The 20,389-nt window shown below is 37.2% G+C and overlaps 1 protein-coding gene across 1 annotated transcript in view; it reads left to right on the top strand.

Moving 5' to 3' along the window:
* PDE6C (phosphodiesterase 6C) overlaps positions 1–20,389 on the top strand; it is a 537,951-nt gene that overhangs the window by 214,321 nt on the left and 303,241 nt on the right. The window contains exons 9-10 of the mRNA XM_044055635.1: positions 4,778–4,927; positions 5,897–6,040. Coding sequence (XP_043911570.1) covers positions 4,778–4,927; positions 5,897–6,040 — 294 coding nt within the window. The remainder of the gene's footprint in view (positions 1–4,777; positions 4,928–5,896; positions 6,041–20,389) is intronic.

The raw sequence follows: 20,389 nt of genomic DNA, 5'->3' as shown, positions 1-20,389 counted from the left end.
ACCTCTATTGTTGCCTGTTCCCTGTAACTGGGTGGAACGTCTGGGATTTTTCTTGTCAATGGAGGGGGTGTGGCAAAAGGAATGAAATAGCCTCTGGAAATGATACTTTGTACCCAGTTGTCGTTTGTTATTTTGAGCCAGGTGTCTGGATACAAATATAAGCGACCCCTGACTGCTTCCAGAGTAGGACAGTCGGGCCTCCCTTCAGGAGTGCTGGCAGGGCTTCCCAAAGAACTGATGTCTGTTGCCCTGGTTTTGTGGACCCCCTCTGCCATGAGGGTGGCGTCTTCCATTATTGCCCCCTCTTCTGTCCCTGGAGGGGGGGTTCACCATGTTTGTCCTGAAAGGCTCCGTGGGCTTTGTGAAACCACATCTTTCCTCCCCTTTGAACCTTGGGGTAGGGTCTGGTAGGGGTGGAAAAACAGACTCCGATGGCAGACAGAGTCTTTCCTTCATGCTCACACCTGGTCAAAGTTTCCTTAACTTTGGGCCCGAAAAGGGATGAGCCATCAAAAGGGGTATTTACAAAGGATGACTTAAAGGGCTCCGTGAAGGAACACAAACACATCCAAGAGTGTCTCCTAAGAGCAATTCCTGTGCCTGCTGCCCTGCTCGCTCCATCAGCTGCATATGAAATGAGGCACATGGATGAGTTTACTATGGAGTTGAGGGTATCAAGATGGGAGGCAACTTTATCTGAAGCTCCTGTAGCTACTGTTCCCTGAAGAGTATCTTTGAGCTCTTTCAGGATATTTCTTTGCAGTCTAGTTAAATAGGTTAGATAATTGAGTGAATGCAGTGCAAAAGTCGCTGAACTGTAAGTGCGCTTCCCATATCTCTCCATGATCCTAGAATCTCTGTTAGGAGTATGGATAGAGGAGGAAGTTTCTGAAATTTCCTTTTTGGTGGTTGCCGCCACAACCATGGCATCAACTGGCACACCTTTAGTAAGAAAGGATTTGTACTGGGGGTTAGAAATAAATTTATTGGGCCTCCTGGGGACAGGCTCCATGGTTTCCAGAGACTCCCACGCCCTTCACGAGACCAGCTGCATAAGCTCATCGAAGAGCAGAGACTCCAAAGAGGTGGAGGGCTAAGACCTGAAAGCCTTCAGGAGAACTGACTCTTCTTCATTAGGATTGGTGGACTGCCAGTCACCCCTCTGCCTAAGGATTTCTAATATGTCCACAAATTAGATATCCTCAGAGGGGGGCTGTGGGGACCCTTCTGATTCATCCATGTTGGTATCGGATGTGAGAGACTCCTGTGGGGAGTCTAAATGCTTCCTCTTACAAATTCTCTTCCTGGGAACCTCATCAGTGGGGGCTTCTGGTGAGGTCGTGGAAGAGCAGAGGTCACCCAGTGGGGCTTCCTGAGGCTCTGGGTCTCTGTGTTTGGCAAGGATCTGTGAAGCAGAAGCAGACACAGGTGCTTTTGGGGAGGAGGTAGCCGGACCTGAAGTTGAAGATGTCTTAGGAGACATAACTCACCTCATGGCTTCGAAGGCACCCCTGTTCTGATGAGAAGGGACTGATGGATCCGAGGAAACCATTGATACCCCTGGCACCGGGACAGTGGGCTCCAAGCCAGAGGTAGGAGCCGAGCTCATCTGAGCCAAAGCCCTGAAAGGCAGAGTTGGGACCGACAATTCGGTCCAACTATTCTCCCCGGACCTGACCAGAGAGTGTCGGCTCCTAGATTCCTCAATTGGCACCGAGGACATCAGAGTAAACAGGGCCGAGGACACTGGAGCAGGCGTCGGCTCCGAAGGCTCAACAATCATCAAGTCTGACTCCTCCGGCTCCGAATGGGCCGGTATGGCTTGGAGGAGAAAGAGTAGTAGCTGGGAAAAGGGTCTTCGGTTCCGAAGCCATTTGGGTCGGAGCCAATAAAAATTTTGCAAAGGTTGGTGCCTGTAAAAGCTTCTGCACCACACGATCCACATCCAAATCAGAAAGGCTTATCGAAGACCAAGATGAGTGGATAAAAGGAGGTACAGATTGCAGGAGTGGAGACTTAGGCACTTCGGATACCGGTTCCAGAACCAGGGATCAGCTCTGAAAGGACAAGACGGTCAGCTCTGAGGTCTGTGGAACCCATGTAGAAGATTTTTTAGATTTTTTTACCCCAGAAGAAGTAGAAGCCTTAGAAGACTTTTAAGATTTGCTGGACCCATCCTGGTCACTCAAAGCTTCTTGAAAGGATGGTTTAACTAAACCTCTGTCAATTAACTTTCTCTTTCTCTCCTGGAGAACCCTAGAAGAGAAAGAATGACAAATGGAGCAGCTTTCCTGGAGATTCAATGCTCCCAAACAGTAAACACAGTTCACATGACTGTCAGTGACAGATATTTTTTTCCACATTTAGGACATTTCTTAAACCCTAATTTAGGGTGTTTATCTTTATCATGGTCAGCCATACTGTAACAAACACAATCTCAATAGGGTGCTGTAAAGAACTAAACACACCCAAACAAGAAATATCAAACAAGCCCTTTTAAAACTATGGGCTAAAATAGTAATCGGCATGCACACACACTCTAAAGACTAAATATATCAAAGCTGTGACAGAAAAATTCACTATACAAAGGCACACAACTACAATATAAACTACTATTACACACACTCTATACCATTTATCTAAACTCAAAGAGTAATTATATCAAAACTGTGACAGAAAGTCACTATTCAAAACTCTAAGGACTAAATATAACAAAGCTGTGCCAGAAAGTCACTATTCTAAGCACACAACTACAATCTAAAGTATTATTAAGATTTAACAAGGCCTAAAATAAAATGAGGCCAAGAGAGCTAATTACTAGTTTAGAAAAAACGCACACCAAGGGAAGGGAAACTACACAATAAGTTATGAGAGTTAATCTAAGTATCTAAAGATAAATATCAGGAAATGTTTATCAGTATTATAATATATTTTCAAGAAAAAAGGTTTTACTGGCCCAAGCTAGCGAGAACCTCTGATCTATTGCAGTGGCAAACTGGATCTGAGGTAACTCTTGGTGCATCATGGGATAGGGACTTGGCCTTGAGCTATCTGAAGACCTCAAGCTTTGTAGTAGGCCGACTCCCGAACCCATCTGTAAGAATGAACGGTGAGATAGAACAACATCACATTTACTATTCCCTGGTTGCTTACTAAAGAGGGCAAGATGAAGTGGGTAAGTGGTCTTCCTTCTTTGTTAGGTTTCAAAAACAGACTGCTCTGAGACTTCTGTCTCATCTAGTATTAAAGCATCATTTCAGTGCTGGATTACAGAATAACCACATACATCTGGTCATCTGATTCTGGTTCCTGCAGTATCCCTCTTTACTACAAACTGAACCAGAATTTAGCACATAGGTGTTACCATATGTATTCCACCATGCCAAGGTAGCAATTAGCTCACCCCAGAGGACAATACAGTAGCATTCCTAGTCCTGGTTTTCACATACATTTCTTCCCTGGCTACAATCAGAACCGTAAGATACAATCTTTATAGCCTAAACTAGGTAATTTAATTTTAGACTATTTTTTTCAAAGTTATCTGGACTGAGATTAACCTCTTCTCTTCCAGTATCCTCTGTTACAATATATTCATTTCAACAGCTACAATACAGTCTGACATACAGGGGTATTTCTTTTCTGTCCAGCAGGACCCACTGTTGGTACATTTTTAACACAAGCAGCTTTACAAATGCATTTTTCAACACAAGCACCTGTAGAAATCAGTTTGACATACAAATGACATACAATTCTTTACAAAACTCCAGCTAGCTATGCTGGCATATGTTACACATCCACTGTCTTACTTCTCCTGGCATAACTGGAAATACTTCACATCATCACAGGTGTAATTATTATTCACTTCTCTCTCTAATAAACACACACACACACACACATACACACACACACACACACACACACACACACACACACACACACACACACACACACACACACACACAAACACATACACACACAGATATATATGGGTTACCATCATTAGATCAATGAACCAGATTGTTGAAACTCATATGGTTCAAAATTTAGATCACTGAACTATTCTGACTGAGAATGCAGTACAGTGGGGATGGGTGAATTTGCCATCTTCTTGTAGTAGGTATATGTAATTAGCAGGGAGTATGGGGGTGAATGGGAAGTTTTCCACTTGTGTTATTGGGCGTCTATTAGTTAATCAACAGACTAAACTGCCAAATATAGAGGTTTCAACAATCTGGTTTGTTGCTCAAATTAAGCAGATTTATACATAAATATAGTTTTATATATATATGTGTGTGTGTGTGTGTGTGTGTGTGTGTGTGTGTGTGTGTGTGTGTGTGTGTGTGTTACACACACACACACACACACACACACACACACACACACACACACACACACACACACATATCTGTTTACTGCCTTTCAATGAAATGTACCCATTTCTGACAAGTTGCTTACCTTATTAACAAAATAACAGTGAATTATTCTTTACAATGTAATATGTCCCTAATGTTTTGGCATAAAATATTTGAAGCATAGCAAATGAAATGGAAATGGATGTGTGATAACGGGAAAGAAAAGTAATGTAGGTTTACATGGAAACAATCCTGCACCTTTTAGACTGCAGCAGAGCAATACGTGAAGCATTCTTTATCATCTTTCTCTTCCAGATGAAACTGTAATTGACATCTTTGATAAAAAGTGGTGGTTTGCAATACCACTGGTGCTACAACAAAATATGCTGGATCATGATTCATTTTTTAATTTTTTTTTTTTCAAGAAAGGACCTGTAGATGAAACAGGCTGGGTTGTGAAGAATGTGCTATCACTGCCAGTTGTAAACAGAAAAGAAGAAATTGTGGGAGTGGCAACCTTTTATAACCGAAAAGATGGAAAGCCCTTTGATGAGTATGATGAACAGATTACTGAAGTAAGTCAAATGAAACAGAAAGCACTTTCCATAATGTAAGTGAACAATGTTATTAGGTAATGGGCATTACAATGCTTAGCTTGTTTTTTCGTACACATTTACCTCAAAAAATTAGCAATATTATAGCCTGTCCTTTATACATGTTAGCATGTGTTTAATTCTGTCACACTTTTTGTACTGTTACACAGATATTTTTCAATATTTGTTTTGTCAATGCTTGCCAACGTCAGTTACCTGTTTCAGTCCTTATTTTGCTTCCACGAGATGCATATTAAAATAGTAGGTAATCAGAATATATTTTTCTGACAAAATTATTTTTAAATGCATTGAATTATTATTATTATATATTCAGGGTAATAAACCTGTTTGGCAATGCAAACTTTTAAAGTAGAAGTATGTCACCATGGAAAACAGCTCAAAAGGTCTACTCTGTCAATCACATGAGCCACATCAATTCATATTCATGTTGCTTAGCATTTAAATGACTGCAGGTAGTTGTGCAAGTATTTTCCTTCAACATAACATTAATAATGCTGTAAGAAAAACACTTGTATTAGTTCAAGAGTGGAATATGTCATTTCTGTTGTAGACACCAGAAGTAGATTAAGTGCAAGTTAAAGAGAACCAAATCACGGAAGAAGAGTTGTGGCCTTTTTCCAAGTGCTTTGGGTGTTTTGGTGAAGTTAAAGAGGAACAAACATCTCATTATCAAAATGGTGCTCTGTCAAGTCACTTGTATCAAATCGCTGCCTTACTGTGGAGATGAAGGTGACACTGGGGCATAGTATATGGTTGGTGGGGACAACAAAAACAGATGTGAAGAAAAGTGAACAATTTGTCTATTATTTCAATTCTACCAATGTCTTTAGATGTTAAAAATGATATGGCAAAACAGAAAATAGAGGGACTGTATTTTTCACTGTAACCAAAACAAACAAAAAAAATAATCTTTCTGTTTTCTTTGTTCAGGCGTTAACACAGTTCTTAGGATGGTCTGTTTTAAACACAGACACTTATGACAAGATGAATAAACTTGAAAATAGAAAAGACATCGCTCAAGACATGCTTATGTATCAAGCAAAATGTACCAACAGTGAGCTTCAAAGTATTTTGGTAAGACTTAATTTAATACCTGTTACATAATTAAAAGGATTTATACATATACATATATATATATATATATATATATATATATATATATATATATATATATACATATGCGTGTGTGTGTGTGTGTGTGTGTGTGTGTGTGTATGGATATATATATATATATATATATATATATATATATATATATATATATACAATACATGCATGTGTTTATTTGTATAGTCATATATACATATTTATAGTGTATGTGTATATTTATATCTGTATCCAGATCCATGTTGATATGTATGCATATTATATGATCAAAGAGGTTGGTGTAATGGTTAAGGTGTTTACCTTAGAACTCAAGGTGCAGCATTTGATTCTCACTTGGGATATTTGGCTAAGCTTAAAATGGCCAACAAGGACTATTAGCCTAATACTAATCTATGAACCTAGAGACTGCATGTCAGATGTACTGCATTATATGTGAAAGCCTGATTGGTCTGATAAGGGGGAGAAAAGAACCCATAGTGACTAATGTATCTGTAATTGCTTTAAAAGTTCTAAGTGCAGTTCAGATTCATGCAGACAAGAGTTCCTCTTCAGATGGTAAAACAATTCACAGCAGAAATATGGGAGAGAGAAATTAACAGACAGTGTATTTCTAAGATCTACAGTGCTACAGATGCCTTAGTTGATCCTTTTTTGCTGCAGGATTCATCACTGAAGGGGTCTGACCACGCTCCATGCAGGCTGATGTTTGCTGGATTAATTCGTGTAGGGAAAGAGCTAATAAACAAAGGGTAAGTTAGTTGTGCACCCCAAAACTGGAGACAGCTCCAAGCAGTTATTAACATGTAATTATCAAATACAGATCCCCTGAATCTGGATAAAGTAACCAACGATAAAAGTATAATATTCCAAAAAAGCCAACAACTCGTTGGAATACACACGGCAAAGCAACACTTTAATACAAAATAGTAAAAATATAAAACATGTGAGCACTTCCACAGAGTCCTTTCTGCTTCCTCAGACATACTACATTAACTGCTGCTCTTATTTAAATAATGATACAGCTAGGTCATATCCAATCAGTTAACAGCATCTTGATTGAATAAATAAAAGTTAAAGGCATACACTATACAAACACTATATAAACAATCAATCATATAAATAGTGAACTAAAAATATATGTAAAGAAACTGTAAAAACATGCTCTATAAAATTAGATAGTGGTAAAACTGTAAAATATATGTACAAATATTAGAAGATGTGACCAAACATAATAATCAATGTTTCAAAGCCCTGTTCCTAAGAAAAGGTTTCCGTGAAACCTTACTATTTAGTCCAGGTGGTCTGTCAGCCTGAAGCCTAATTATCCATTCTTGTTCTGAGGCTTCGGTCTTGTTATTCATGTTCTCACCTCTTTTATTAACTTGTATGATATGTAACACTAGAAACCTGAAGGTGTGTGTGGCTCCCTCCTTTATAACATGCATTGCTAACGCACTTGTCTCTTTTTTATTTTTAATGTCCCTTACATGTTCTAGGACTCTATCTTTGAATAGCCAATTAGTTTTGCCTACATAGTAGGCTGGGCATTTAGTACAGAAACCAAAGTATACAACATTGTTACTATAACAGTCTGTATAAAAGCGTGTATCAGTGCTGAACTTTCGAGTCGGGTGTGTATACTGCCCCCCTCCAAATATGAAGGGGCAGGCTGTACACCTTCTACATGGAAAGGTACCTAGCCTATCAGACCTTGCATAGTGGTCTCCATCTAACTTCTTATAGCACAACTGTCTTTTTAATGACATGTTGTTTTTGAAGGTAAACAATGGTGTAGCCCCTATAACACCTTCTAGTTCATCCACATTTAACAATATGCCCCAATTATTTTTAATTATATTACAGACTGTGCTGATATTACTTGCAAATGTTAATGGAAAACGTAATACATCATTCTCTGGATTCCTGGTTACTGTGGTACTGGTGGCATCGTTACTTTGGTTATCCTGGTTGGTTCTCATCCTATCATAATAGGGCTTGTACCTCTCTCTTCTCTCATTCCAAGCCACTTTAATTTGTTTGTCTATATCTCTGGCTTCATATCCCCTTTTAATAAATTCATGCTTTAACAGGGTAAGTGCCTGGGACAAACTATTATCATCATTATATAGCCTCATGCATCTAACTATCTGTCCTTTGATCACATTGGTTTTAGTGTAGTTAGGATTCATACTACTACTATGTAGAACATTATTCTATCTAATGCGTTTCCTGTACATGGAGGTATGAACATAATTGAGTGTAAATCTTGTAACTTTTACATCTAGAAACTCTATTTCTGTATTTGAGTATTTGTATGTGAAATTCAAAAAAGGGGTAATGGTATTAATGAAATTTAGAAATTGCTGCAAATTATCTTCATTATCATGCCACAACAGAAAAATATTGTCAACAAAACATGTGTACCATATAATAGACTTAGCAAAAATGTTACCTGTCAAAATATTCTCAGTTTCCCATTGTACGAGTGCTAGGTTGGCGTAGCTATTGGCACAAGCAGTGGCCATAGCCACGCCAACCTTCTGTATATAAAACTTGTCACCAAACACAAAGATATTATTTTCTAGGATGATCTCAAGTAATCACAGTAGATGCTCACACAATACAGAAAACTGAGAACCAAAGTGGAAGCGATACTATATAAGGCTGTCTTCCGAAATCAGCACACCTCCAATAACTCCACCAAATGCTGCAAAGCTCAAAACACTGTCAATTCACCGATGTTGTATAAAATACTTTTATTGACAAATCCACTAGAAAAATTCAATAGAAAACTAGAATTGCTGAATGTTGAACAGAAACCAAAAAAGGGATTTAGCGCTTTCGTCTCCCACTGGAGACCTCATCAGAATCAATGCTTAAAGTGGTATAAAGTCCTTATATAATACCCATAGTTCCATTGATTGAATAATTGTTAATTCCAATTAATTGAGTATGGTGAAATAAATTAAACATGTTTTCCTATTTAGTAGTATTCGTCTATGCATTGAATAACAACAATACCATGCACATATGCAAGCATATACATTCTGCAATAAAAATGAAAACAGAAAGTAAAAATGCTATACACGTGTATAATCAGTGCAACTAAATAATAGTATAAATATAAAATATAAAATATTACACGTCTTGACACTTAAACGTATTTCCACACCAGTGTAAGTCAAGTACAATAAAATAAATTGAATGAATAGTTTAAGAATTTAAAAATTGTGTATATTAAACAATTGTGTATATTAAACTGTGTATATTAAACTGAATGGGGCTAGTATGCTACTAAAACATCCTGAGAATCCTTATGTTCGAAGTAATACTTCATCCTATCAATGTATAAATATATAAATGTATTGTATGCTTCAATCAATTGAAAATACTGTTCTTCCCACTTGTATTCACTTATAAACTCATATGCTTAGACAAGTGCGTTCCTAAATGTACAAATGATATGCAATAAGAATATTGTAAAAACTTTTAACATTTTATTTATTTATTTATATTTATTACACTCTGTGTATATCTTTTTATTTAAAAACTTGATGTACATATGTGTTACATAAATTAATTATATATATATTTGTATATTGTTGTTAAAAAATCAATACAAATAATGTGGAGGTTAAAAATTGTAGTATAAATATCATAAATATCATAAAAATCATAAAAATATGTATAAATATCATAAATATTATAAATATTATTAATATATATTAATATTATAAATATTGTAAATGTTGTAAATTCCAATTAATACTGTTAAAAACACAGGAGAGTTGATGAGTATTCTAAAAACTTGTAGCCCATAATAAATAAATAAATAAACTCGCTACGGCAATGTATCTAGATAAGTATTAAACTATAAAAACACCAGTGGTATAAAAACTTATTACTAAGACTATTACTAAAATGTTATCTGAAAAAATACACCCCTGTTTGTTGTGGTAAATGTTGTAATCATAATGAAAGGAAGAAAATGTTGAATTTTGTATTAATATTATTATTATTATTATTATTATTATTATTATTAATATTATTATTATTATTAATGTTGTTAATGTCTCTTGGGGTCTTCAGCTAGAATCTTGAGGGCAGGTTTAATGGAGACGTGGTCATTCAACCCTTTACCAAAACAGGCATCCATCTTTAATTGCCAAATCATTTCCCTATATTCTAATCTTGTCTCCCAATCACCACCCCTTTCCCGTTGTTCCACTTCTTCCAACATCCAAAATTTAAAATCAGCTTGTTGGCATGTTATTGAATGTCTGTACAGTGAATTATTCACATCCTTTTTGTTGATGTCTCTCATATGTTCATATATTCTCCTCCTTAAATGTCTAACTGTTTTACCTACATAAAATGCCCAACAGCATTTACAAAATGCTAAATAAATCACCCCTTTGGTATAGCAACTACTATATCTCTTAGATTTCAGGGACATCCCTAAACTCGGGATCCACACACTTTTCGTATCTGCAATGAATGAACACTGGGAACATCTCCCACACCTAAATGTACCAATTCTATTGGATACAGTTTCACATAACCCTATATTTTTCTTTTTCTCAAAAATATTCTTTAAATTTTGGTTCCTTCTATAACTATAGGTAAGTCGATCTTGAAAAACTGTCACTCTGGTGGGCATAGTTTTAAAAAACTCCCATGTGTCATCAATACATTTTTTGAGCCATTTTATACCCTTAAAATACGTTAAAGTTAAAAATGGCCCAATAGCTGGCTTGTTGTTCAAATTACTCGTATTCTGGCCAACCCCTATGGTATTGTCCAGATCTTCTCTATATAGTAGAGGTCTATAATATGTTTCCCTTTTTTCAATTACATATTGTTTCGCCTTCATGATGAGATCCACTGGGTATCCCCTCTGCTGAAACATTTTTTGTAGGTTGTCCATCTCTAAAAGAAAATCATCTCTTTCTGATATCATCCTTGCAATTCTTATCATTTGGCCCTTAACAATGTTCTTTTTTAAGTGGAAGAAGTGGAACAACGGGAAAGGGGTGGTGATTGGGAGACAAGATTAGAATATAGGGAAATGATTTGGCAATTAAAGATGGATGCCTGTTTTGGTAAAGGGTTGAATGACCACGTCTCCATTACACCTGCCCTCAAGATTCTAGCTGAAGACCCCAAGAGACATTAATAACATTAATAATAATAATAATAATATTAATAATAATAATAATATTAATACAAATTCAACATTTTCTTCCTTTCATTATGATTACAACATTTACCACAACAAACAGGGGTGTATTTTTTCAGATAACATTTTAGTAATAGTCTTAGTAATATGTTTTTATACCACTGGTGTTTTTATGGTTTAATACTTATCTAGATACAGTGCCGTAGCGAGTTTATTTATTTATTTATTATGGGCTGCAAGTTTTTAGAATAGTCAACAACTCTCCTGTGTTTTTAACAGTATTAATTGGAATTTACAACATTTACAATATTTATAATATTAATATATATTAATAATATTTATAATATTTATGATATTTATACATATTTATATGATTTTTATGATATTTATGATATTTATGATATTTATACTACAATTTTTAACCTCCACATTATTTGTATTGATTTTTTAACAACAATATACAAATATATATATAATTCATTTATGTAACACATATGTACATCAAGTTTTTAAATAAAAACATATACACAGAGTGTAATAAATATAAATAAATAAATAAATAAAATGTTAAAAGTTTTTACAATATTCTTATTGCATATCATTTGTACATTTAGGAACGCACTTTTCTAAGCATATGAGTGTCCATTTTCATAAAGGACACCTACACCTCTCGATTGGTGGCTACTCATGAAGCATCAGAAACCATACAAGTTTTACTCACCATAGGCAAAACTGCCATACAACTGGTCGCATGTTATAGAACACCCTCCCAATCCCAGGAATCCCATCAAGCATTCCTGAAAACACTGGAGGATATGAATGTCACACCAAACACCATCATATTGGGTGACTTCAATTACCCCAACATAGACTGGGCCCACTATTCTAGCCCTAACACCCTAGCCCAAAGATTCCTGGAATTCATAAACTCAAATGCTATGGAGCAACTGGTCACCTCTCCTACGAGGAGAGATAATATACTTGACCTGATTATCACAAACATGGGGTCCAAATGCTCGCACCGGATATAAACCCCTCACTAGTAAGATCTGATCATAAACTGATCACGTTGGATGTACATATCCCACCCCACCCCAGAACAAAAGACTACAGTGAAAAACTTTTCAAAAGCTGACTTTGCGCTCCTTAAGTCAGAAATGATATCCTTTAAGCCTACTGGGTTAATGGAATCCACATCCCAAAATGCTGAATCCTTCACAAAAGCCTTCTACGGACATCTCCAAGAATGCATGGATCAAGCAATCCCAACTAAAACCAAGACCCTCTCCACCAAGGGGAAACGCCCGGTTTGGTGGACCCCGGCTATAAACAAACTGTACAACAAAAGAAGGAAGCTACTGCAGGACAAAGCCAAATCCCACAAGGGAAAGGCTTCCCTGATCAGCACAAATAAAAAACTACGCTCTCTCATAAAAACATTTAAAGCAAACTTTGAGAAAAAGATTGCCAAGGATACCAAAGACAATCACAAAGCCTTCTTCAATTATGTCAGAACCTTGGGAGGAAATTCTCAGATATGCTCTGAGCTAGTACACAATGACAAAAAATTCACTGACCCTACTGACATTGCCAACATTCTGGCAGATAGGTTCAGTGCAAATTTCTCCCATCCCTCACCCCCTAAAGATGAAGTAACTATCCCTGTTGAATGTAACCTACCAGTCATCACAGACACACAGGTGAAATCAGCACTCAACAAGGCAAAAAACACAGCATCTATGGGACCCGATGGTATCCCCGGTTGCGTGTTACGTGAACTCCAAGATGAACTAAACCCGCCCCTAAGAACTCTATTCAATCTTAGCCTCACTACAGGATATGTACCTGAACACTGGCGCACAGCAACAGTGGTCCCACTCCACAAAGGGGGAAATTCTACTGACCCAGGTAACTACCGCCCCATAAGTTTGACCAGCCTGATCTGTAAGGCTATGGAAAGAATCATCATGGAACTCATAAATGGCGACATTGGGGATCTGCAGACCCTTGATCCCACACAGTTCGGTTTTGTAAAAGGCAGATCCTGCCTCTTAAACCTGGTTGACTTCTTTGAGACAGTCACTAGTGCCATCGATGAGGGCAAGGCTGTCCACACTGCCTATTTGGACTTAGCTAAGGCCTTTGACACAATACCACACTCTGGCATCATTGACAAACTCAGCAGCCTAAATGTAAATCCATATGTCACAAGATGGGTAGCAAATTGGCTAAAAAACAGAACCCATAAGGTTAAAATTGCTGGAGCCATGTCAGACTCAAAACCCGTCACAAGTGGTGTCCCACAGGGCTCTGTCTTGGGTCCACTCCTATTCGGCATTTACTTCTCAGATGTGAAAGCAAATATGGAAGGATTATGGCTGACAAAGTTTGCAGATGACTGCAAACTGGGTTCCATAGTGGATTCACCTGCCGACACACACATCCTACAGAAAGGTCTCACTGAAACGGACAACTGGTGCCGGAATCATGGCCTCAAACTTAACGCCAAAAATGTATAGTCATCCCTTTGGGAAAAACAAAGTACCCACAAACTATCACGTAGACAATAACCCACTGAATACGGAAGATGTAATCAGAGACCTGGGGACTCAAGTCGATAGTGACCTCTCCTTTGACAACCATGTTGCCAAAGTGGTCAGAAAGACATTCTACCTTGCCCATCTCATCATGAAGGGATTCTCATCCAGATCAAAGGAGGTCATTGTACCTCTATATTCCTCCCTTGTCAGGCCCATGATTGAATATAATGCTCCATTTGGGATGTATCTCACCCGGCACATGCAACAACTGGAAAGACCCCAGAAGTACCTCACCAAGAGGATCATAGGTCTAAAACATGTGCCGTATCCAGCTAGATTAAAGAAACTCCAGCTCTATTCAGTAGCATACCGCCTGCTCAGAGGTGATTTGTGCCTAATATACAGGTCCATGTCCAACCAGGAATTGATGGACATGCTCCATCTCAAAAAATCCAAATCCACCAGAACCACACGAGCTAAAGATTTCAACCTCTGCACAAATATGAACAGGACATGCTGGAGGGATAGATTCATAACACAGAGGTTACCCATACTCTGGAACAAAATCCCAGTTCACGTGAGACAGAGCCCTTCATTGGCACTGTTCAAGAAAAATCTCGATGCATGGATGGGAGATCGCAAGTTTACCCCGGGAGTGACCTCAGTGTCACTACTAGACAGAGGTATAGTTTACTAAATAATAGGGTTCCACATGTGTCACTACTAGAGAGGCGCAACTATATAGTATGGGGTGGCGTAAAGCCACATCACTGTTGGCTAGGCTTATAAATGCCCCCGGGCAGATAGCCTAGTACACTACTATGAAACTATGAAACTATAAGGGAATATAAGTGGGAAGAACAGTATTTTCAATTGATTGAAACATACAATACATTTATATATTTATACATTGATAGGATGAAGTACTACTTTGAACATAAGGATTCTCAGGATGTTTTAGTAGCATACCAGCCCTATTCAGTTTAATATACACAGTTTAATATACACAATTGTTTAATATACACAATTTTTAAATTCTTAAACTATTCATTCAATTTATTTTATTGTACTTGACTTACACTGGTGTGGAAATACGTTTAAGTGTCAAGACATGTGTAATATTTTATATTTTATATTTATACTATTATTTAGTTGCACTGATTATACACGTGTATAGCATTTTTACTTTCTGTTTTCATTTTTATTGCAGAATGTATATGCTTGCATATGTGCATGGTATTGTTGTTATTCAAAGCATAGACGAATACTACTAAATAGGAAAACATGTTTAATTTATTTCACCTTACTCAATTAATTGGAATTAACAATTATTCAATCAATGGAACTATGGGTATTATATAAGGACTTTATACCACTTTAAGCATTGATTCTGATGAGGTCTCCAGTGGGAGACGAAAGCGCTAAATCCCTTTTTTGGTTTCTGTACAACATTCAGCAATTCTAGTTTTCTATTGAATTTTTCTAGTGGATTTGTCAATAAAAGTATTTTATACAACATCGGTGAATTGACAGTGTTTTGAGCTTTGCAGCATTTGGTGGAGTTATTGGAGGTGTGTTGATTTCGGAAGACAGCCTTTATAGTACCGCTTCCACTTATGATCTCAAGTAAGGTACAAATAAGTTGAATTTTGGTATTTTCTATCCCTTTTCTATTAAGTAGTTCCCTTACATTATCTATGCCCCAAGAATGGGGAATAACTGTGAAAAGGGACTCTACATAAAGAGTAACAAGCCAGCACTGGTCATCTATACCCTCCAAATGTACACAAAGGTCTCTCAGAAAATCTTTAGTGTCCAATAAGACAGTGGTACATTCCTTAAGTATAGTATGCAGGTTTTTCTCAACATATATTGACAATGATTCTGTCACCCACCCCCGACTAGATACTATAGGTCGCATGGGTGGGCTTTCTATGTTTTTATGGACTTTTGGTAGACCATACATAATTGGAGTCACTGGTTACTCTATATTGAAATATTCAAAAAGTGGCTCAGAAATCATGCCTGTTATTAACATATCAAACAAAAAAACTTGCAGTCTGTCTGTAATGGCTTTAACATGAGTTGCAGAAATCTCGCAATAAGTATCAGTGTTACTTAAATGTACTAACATACTTGCAATATATTTGTCTCTATCTAAAATAACAATTCCTCCACCATTATCTGCTGGGCGTATTTCAACACTTTTAAAGCATGTCAATATATGTTGAGAAAAACCTGCATCCTATACTTAAGGAATGTACTACTGTCTTATTGGACACTAAAAATTTTTTGAGAGACCTTAGTGTACATTTGGAGGGTATAGATGACCAATTCTGGCTTGTTACTCTTGATGTAGAGTCCCTTTTCACAGTTATTCCTCATTCTTGGGGCATAGATAATGTAAGGGAACTACTTAATAGAAAAGGGATAGAAAATACCAAAATTCGACTTATTTGTACCTTACTTGAGATCATCCTAGAAAAATAATATCTTTGCGTTTGGCGACAAGCTTTATATACAGAAGGTTGGTGTGGCTATGGTCACGGCTTGTGCCAATAGCTATGCCAACCTAGCACTTGTACAATGGGAAACTGAGAATATTTTGACAGGTAACGTTTTTGCTAAGTCTATTATATGGTACAAACGTTTTGTTGACGATATTTTTTCTGTTGTGGCATGATAACAAAGATAATTTGCAGCAATTTCTAAATTTCATTAATACCATTACCCCTTTTTTGAATTTCACATACAAATACTCAAATACAGAAATAGAGTTTCTAGATGTAAAAGTTATAAGAGATACACTCAATTATGTTCATACCTCCATGTACAGGAAACCCATTAGATAGAATAATATTCTACATAGTAGTAGTATGCATCCTAACTACACTAAAACCAATGTGATCAAAGGACAAATAGTTAGATGCATGAGGCTATATAATGATGGTGATAGTTTGTCCCAGGCACTTACCCTGTTAAAACATGAATTTATTTAAAGGGGATATAAAGCCAGAAATATAGACAAACAAATTAAAGTGGCTTGGAATGAGAGAAGAGAGAGCTACAAGCCCTATGATGATAGGACGAGAACCAACCAGGATAACCAAAGTAACTATGCCACCAGTACCACAGTAACCAGGAATCCAGTGAATGATGTATTACATTTTCCATTAACATTTGCAAGTAATATCAGCATAGTCTGTGATATAATTAGAAATAATTGGGGCATATTGTTAAATGTGGATGAACTAGAAGGTGTTATAGGGGCTACACCATCGTTTACCTTCAAAAACAACATGTCATTAAAAAGACAGTTGTGCTATAAGAAGTTAGATGGAGACCACTATGCAAGGTCTGATAGGCTAGGTACATTTCCATGTAGAAGGTGTACAGCCTGCCCCTTCATATTTGGAGGGGGCAGTATGCACACCCGACTAGAAAGTTCAGCATTGATACATGCTTTTATACAGACTGTTATAGTAAGAATGTTGTATACTTTGGTTTCTGTACTAAATGCCCAGTCTACTATGTAGGCAAAACTAATTGGCTATTCAAAGATAGAGTCCTAGAACATGTAAGGGACATTAAAAATAAAATAGAGACAAGTGCGTTAGCAATGCATGTTATAAAGGAGGGAGCCACACACACCTTCAGGTTTCTAGTGTTACATATCATACAAGTTAATAAAAGAGGTGAGAACATGAATAACAAGACCGAAGCCTCAGAACAAGAATGGATAATTAGGCTTCAGGCTGACAGACCACCTGGACTAAATAGTAAGGTTTCACGGAAACCTTTTCTTAGGAACAGGGCTTTGAAACATTGATTATTATGTTTGGTCACATCTTCTAATATTTGTACATATATTTTACAGTTTTACCACTATCTAATTTTATAGAGCATGTTTTTACAGTTTCTTTACATATATTTTTAGTTCACTATTTATATGATTGATTGTTTATATAGTGTTTGTATAGTGTATGCCTTTAACTTTTATTTATTCAATCAAGATGCTGTTAACTGATTGGATATAACCTAGATGTATCATTATTTAAACAAGAGCAGCAGTTACTGTAGTATGTCTGAGGAAGCAGAGAGGACTCTGTGAAAGCGCTGATATGTTTTATATTTTTACTATTTTGTAGTAAAGTGTTGTTTTGCCGTGTGTATTCCAACAAGTTGTTGGCTTTTTTTGGAAAGTTATTAACATGCACTGATATTTACGATGACTGCTGGATGTTTTTCAAATAAAGTTCAGATTTCCTGTGGCTCTACAGACACCCATGGCAGTTACATCACAAAGATGTCTTGCAGAGCAGGGTACACACTCCAGCTACGTAAACAGCTACTTCTACAACTCACAGTGATATATAGGGTCTACTACCAGAGACCGAAATTACACTATTTCGAATTCCAGTAGTAGATGACCACTAATGCGAAAGTGCACTTCACCGAAAGTGCACTTTTGCGAACACCATTAGAAGGAACGGGCAATGTCCACCACTGTGGTGCGGTAGTCACAGACCTTAGGGTTAGGGCTTGAGTTAAGGATAGTGGATAACCCAACTAGGTATCCACTATCCTTAACCCAAGCCCTAACCCTAAGGTCCGTGACTACCGCACCACAGTGGAAGAGGTAGTTCCATGACTACTGCACCACGGAGGACATACAGTTTCCTCCACTGTGGTGTAGTAGTCATGGACCTTAGGGTTAGGGCTTGGGTTAAGGATAGTGGATAGCCCTATTAGCTATCCACTATCCTTAACCCAAACCTTAACCCTAAGGTCCGTAACCGTTCACTCAAGTGGTGTTCGTGAAAGTGCACTTTCAGTGAAATGCACTTTCGTGTTAGTGGGCATCTACTACTGGATTTTGAAATAGTGCAATTTCTATCTGCGGTAGTAGACCCATATATATTACATACTAAAGTATGCCAACAAAGGGTCCTAGGTAATCACACCTTTGGTACAGACTGCACTTTCCAAAGCCTAGCTCAATGCAGATAATAAGCATATATCTCTATACTGCATTATATGGAAAGAACAGCATCAGTTCTATTCCAGACAGCAAAGTTTCTGCCATGCGACACATTTTCATTTGTGAAGAAAATGAGCTTTTGAGTAGAAACCATACTAAAAATAGGTTTGCAATCCTATATATGGAAAGTGAAACAGACTGAATAGACAAAATCTGAAATCTGATAGAGATTTGTAGATAATATTATTACTAAAATAATTAAAATAAATGTTAATAGTGAAATTTGAAAAATGAAGGAGAACCATACTCATTCTCAATATATTTGATTACTTTTATATAAATGTAAATGTGCCTATGTCTCAAGTGATAATTCAATAAAGGTGTTTAAAAAAAGAGAGAGCTGTTGGATCTGGGAGCTTCTTATAAACCATCTGGATAAAGGCTGAGCAAACATTATTGTATATAGTTTAAACACTCCTTAAGATTATAGGTTCATAGTTTCACAGGTAAGTAGTAGGCTAGCTGCCCTTGAGGGCAATCTTAAACCTAGCCAGTTTCCATTTTTGTGCTCAAAATAATCTGTCTTATTTAATTATAGACTCACTTTACCCATCCCATGGTCACTAATTATATATTACTCCTAATGAGAATAACTGGGATCATACCATAGATAATTTGAGGGGACCTATGCATGGGATAACACATTAGGAGCTGCCTTTGCCCATTAGCAGTACAGAGAGCAGTCCTAGAGTAACTTTTCTGTTTCCTATCCATAAATATAGGTTACCTTTAAATACAGACAGGGATAAACTTTGTTTCATGTGACTCGGGAGTCCATTGCAGGAGCAGCGGTATCCAAACCATTTTACTGATGTTGCAAAAGAGGTTTAGATCCCTAGATCAAGTATTTCTAATACTATTTGACTTGCTGATTTGCAGTAAATCTATCAGTGATGGATCAGAAGGTGCTTTGTATGCGAGACACAGGTCACCTCTTAGCAGTCTGTTGAATAATGAGTACAGTGACAGGGCTTTGAGTCGGTCCATGTAGGACATCTTGTTTAGGCTTTGTATCCTTTTAGTAAGGTATCTCTCTGTGAGTTTCAGATGTTACATGTTTCTGGACAGAAACATGCCAAAGGGGACATCATATTCAATGAATGACCTAATGAGGGCTGAGTAAAGGGAGACAATGACAACCCTAGATCTAGACAAAATCCCTTTGTTTATAAGCTCTGCAATATAGAAGGACTTTCTTACAAAAATAGACACATGTTGGTCAAATGTTAGTTCACTGTCCACATACGTTCCCAAATCCCAAACATCTAGGTCAGCTGTTAGGGGAATATTGGAAATGTGGTAGTTCCCTGGTGTAGATGACTTCCCAATGCATTTTTTGGCATTTAGTTTCAGTCCATGACTTTGTCAACAGTTATTTATTTGAGACAAACCTTCCTGCAGAATGGTCAAGTCATGTGTGGAATCAATGACTACTCCTAGCTTGCACTCACCTTTGGTATTGGCTTTAACTTCAGAAAAGTAGATGCCAAACAGGACAAGGCCAAGCACAGAACCCTGGGAGATTCCACTGGTGACTGGTTTCTTTGCACAGGTAA

Source organism: Protopterus annectens, chromosome 14.part0, assembly GCF_019279795.1.
Source record: "Protopterus annectens isolate FY-2018-M chromosome 14.part0, PAN1.0, whole genome shotgun sequence".
Lineage (NCBI taxonomy): Eukaryota > Metazoa > Chordata > Ceratodontiformes > Protopteridae > Protopterus > Protopterus annectens.
This window is presented reverse-complemented; position numbering and strand designations above follow the sequence as displayed.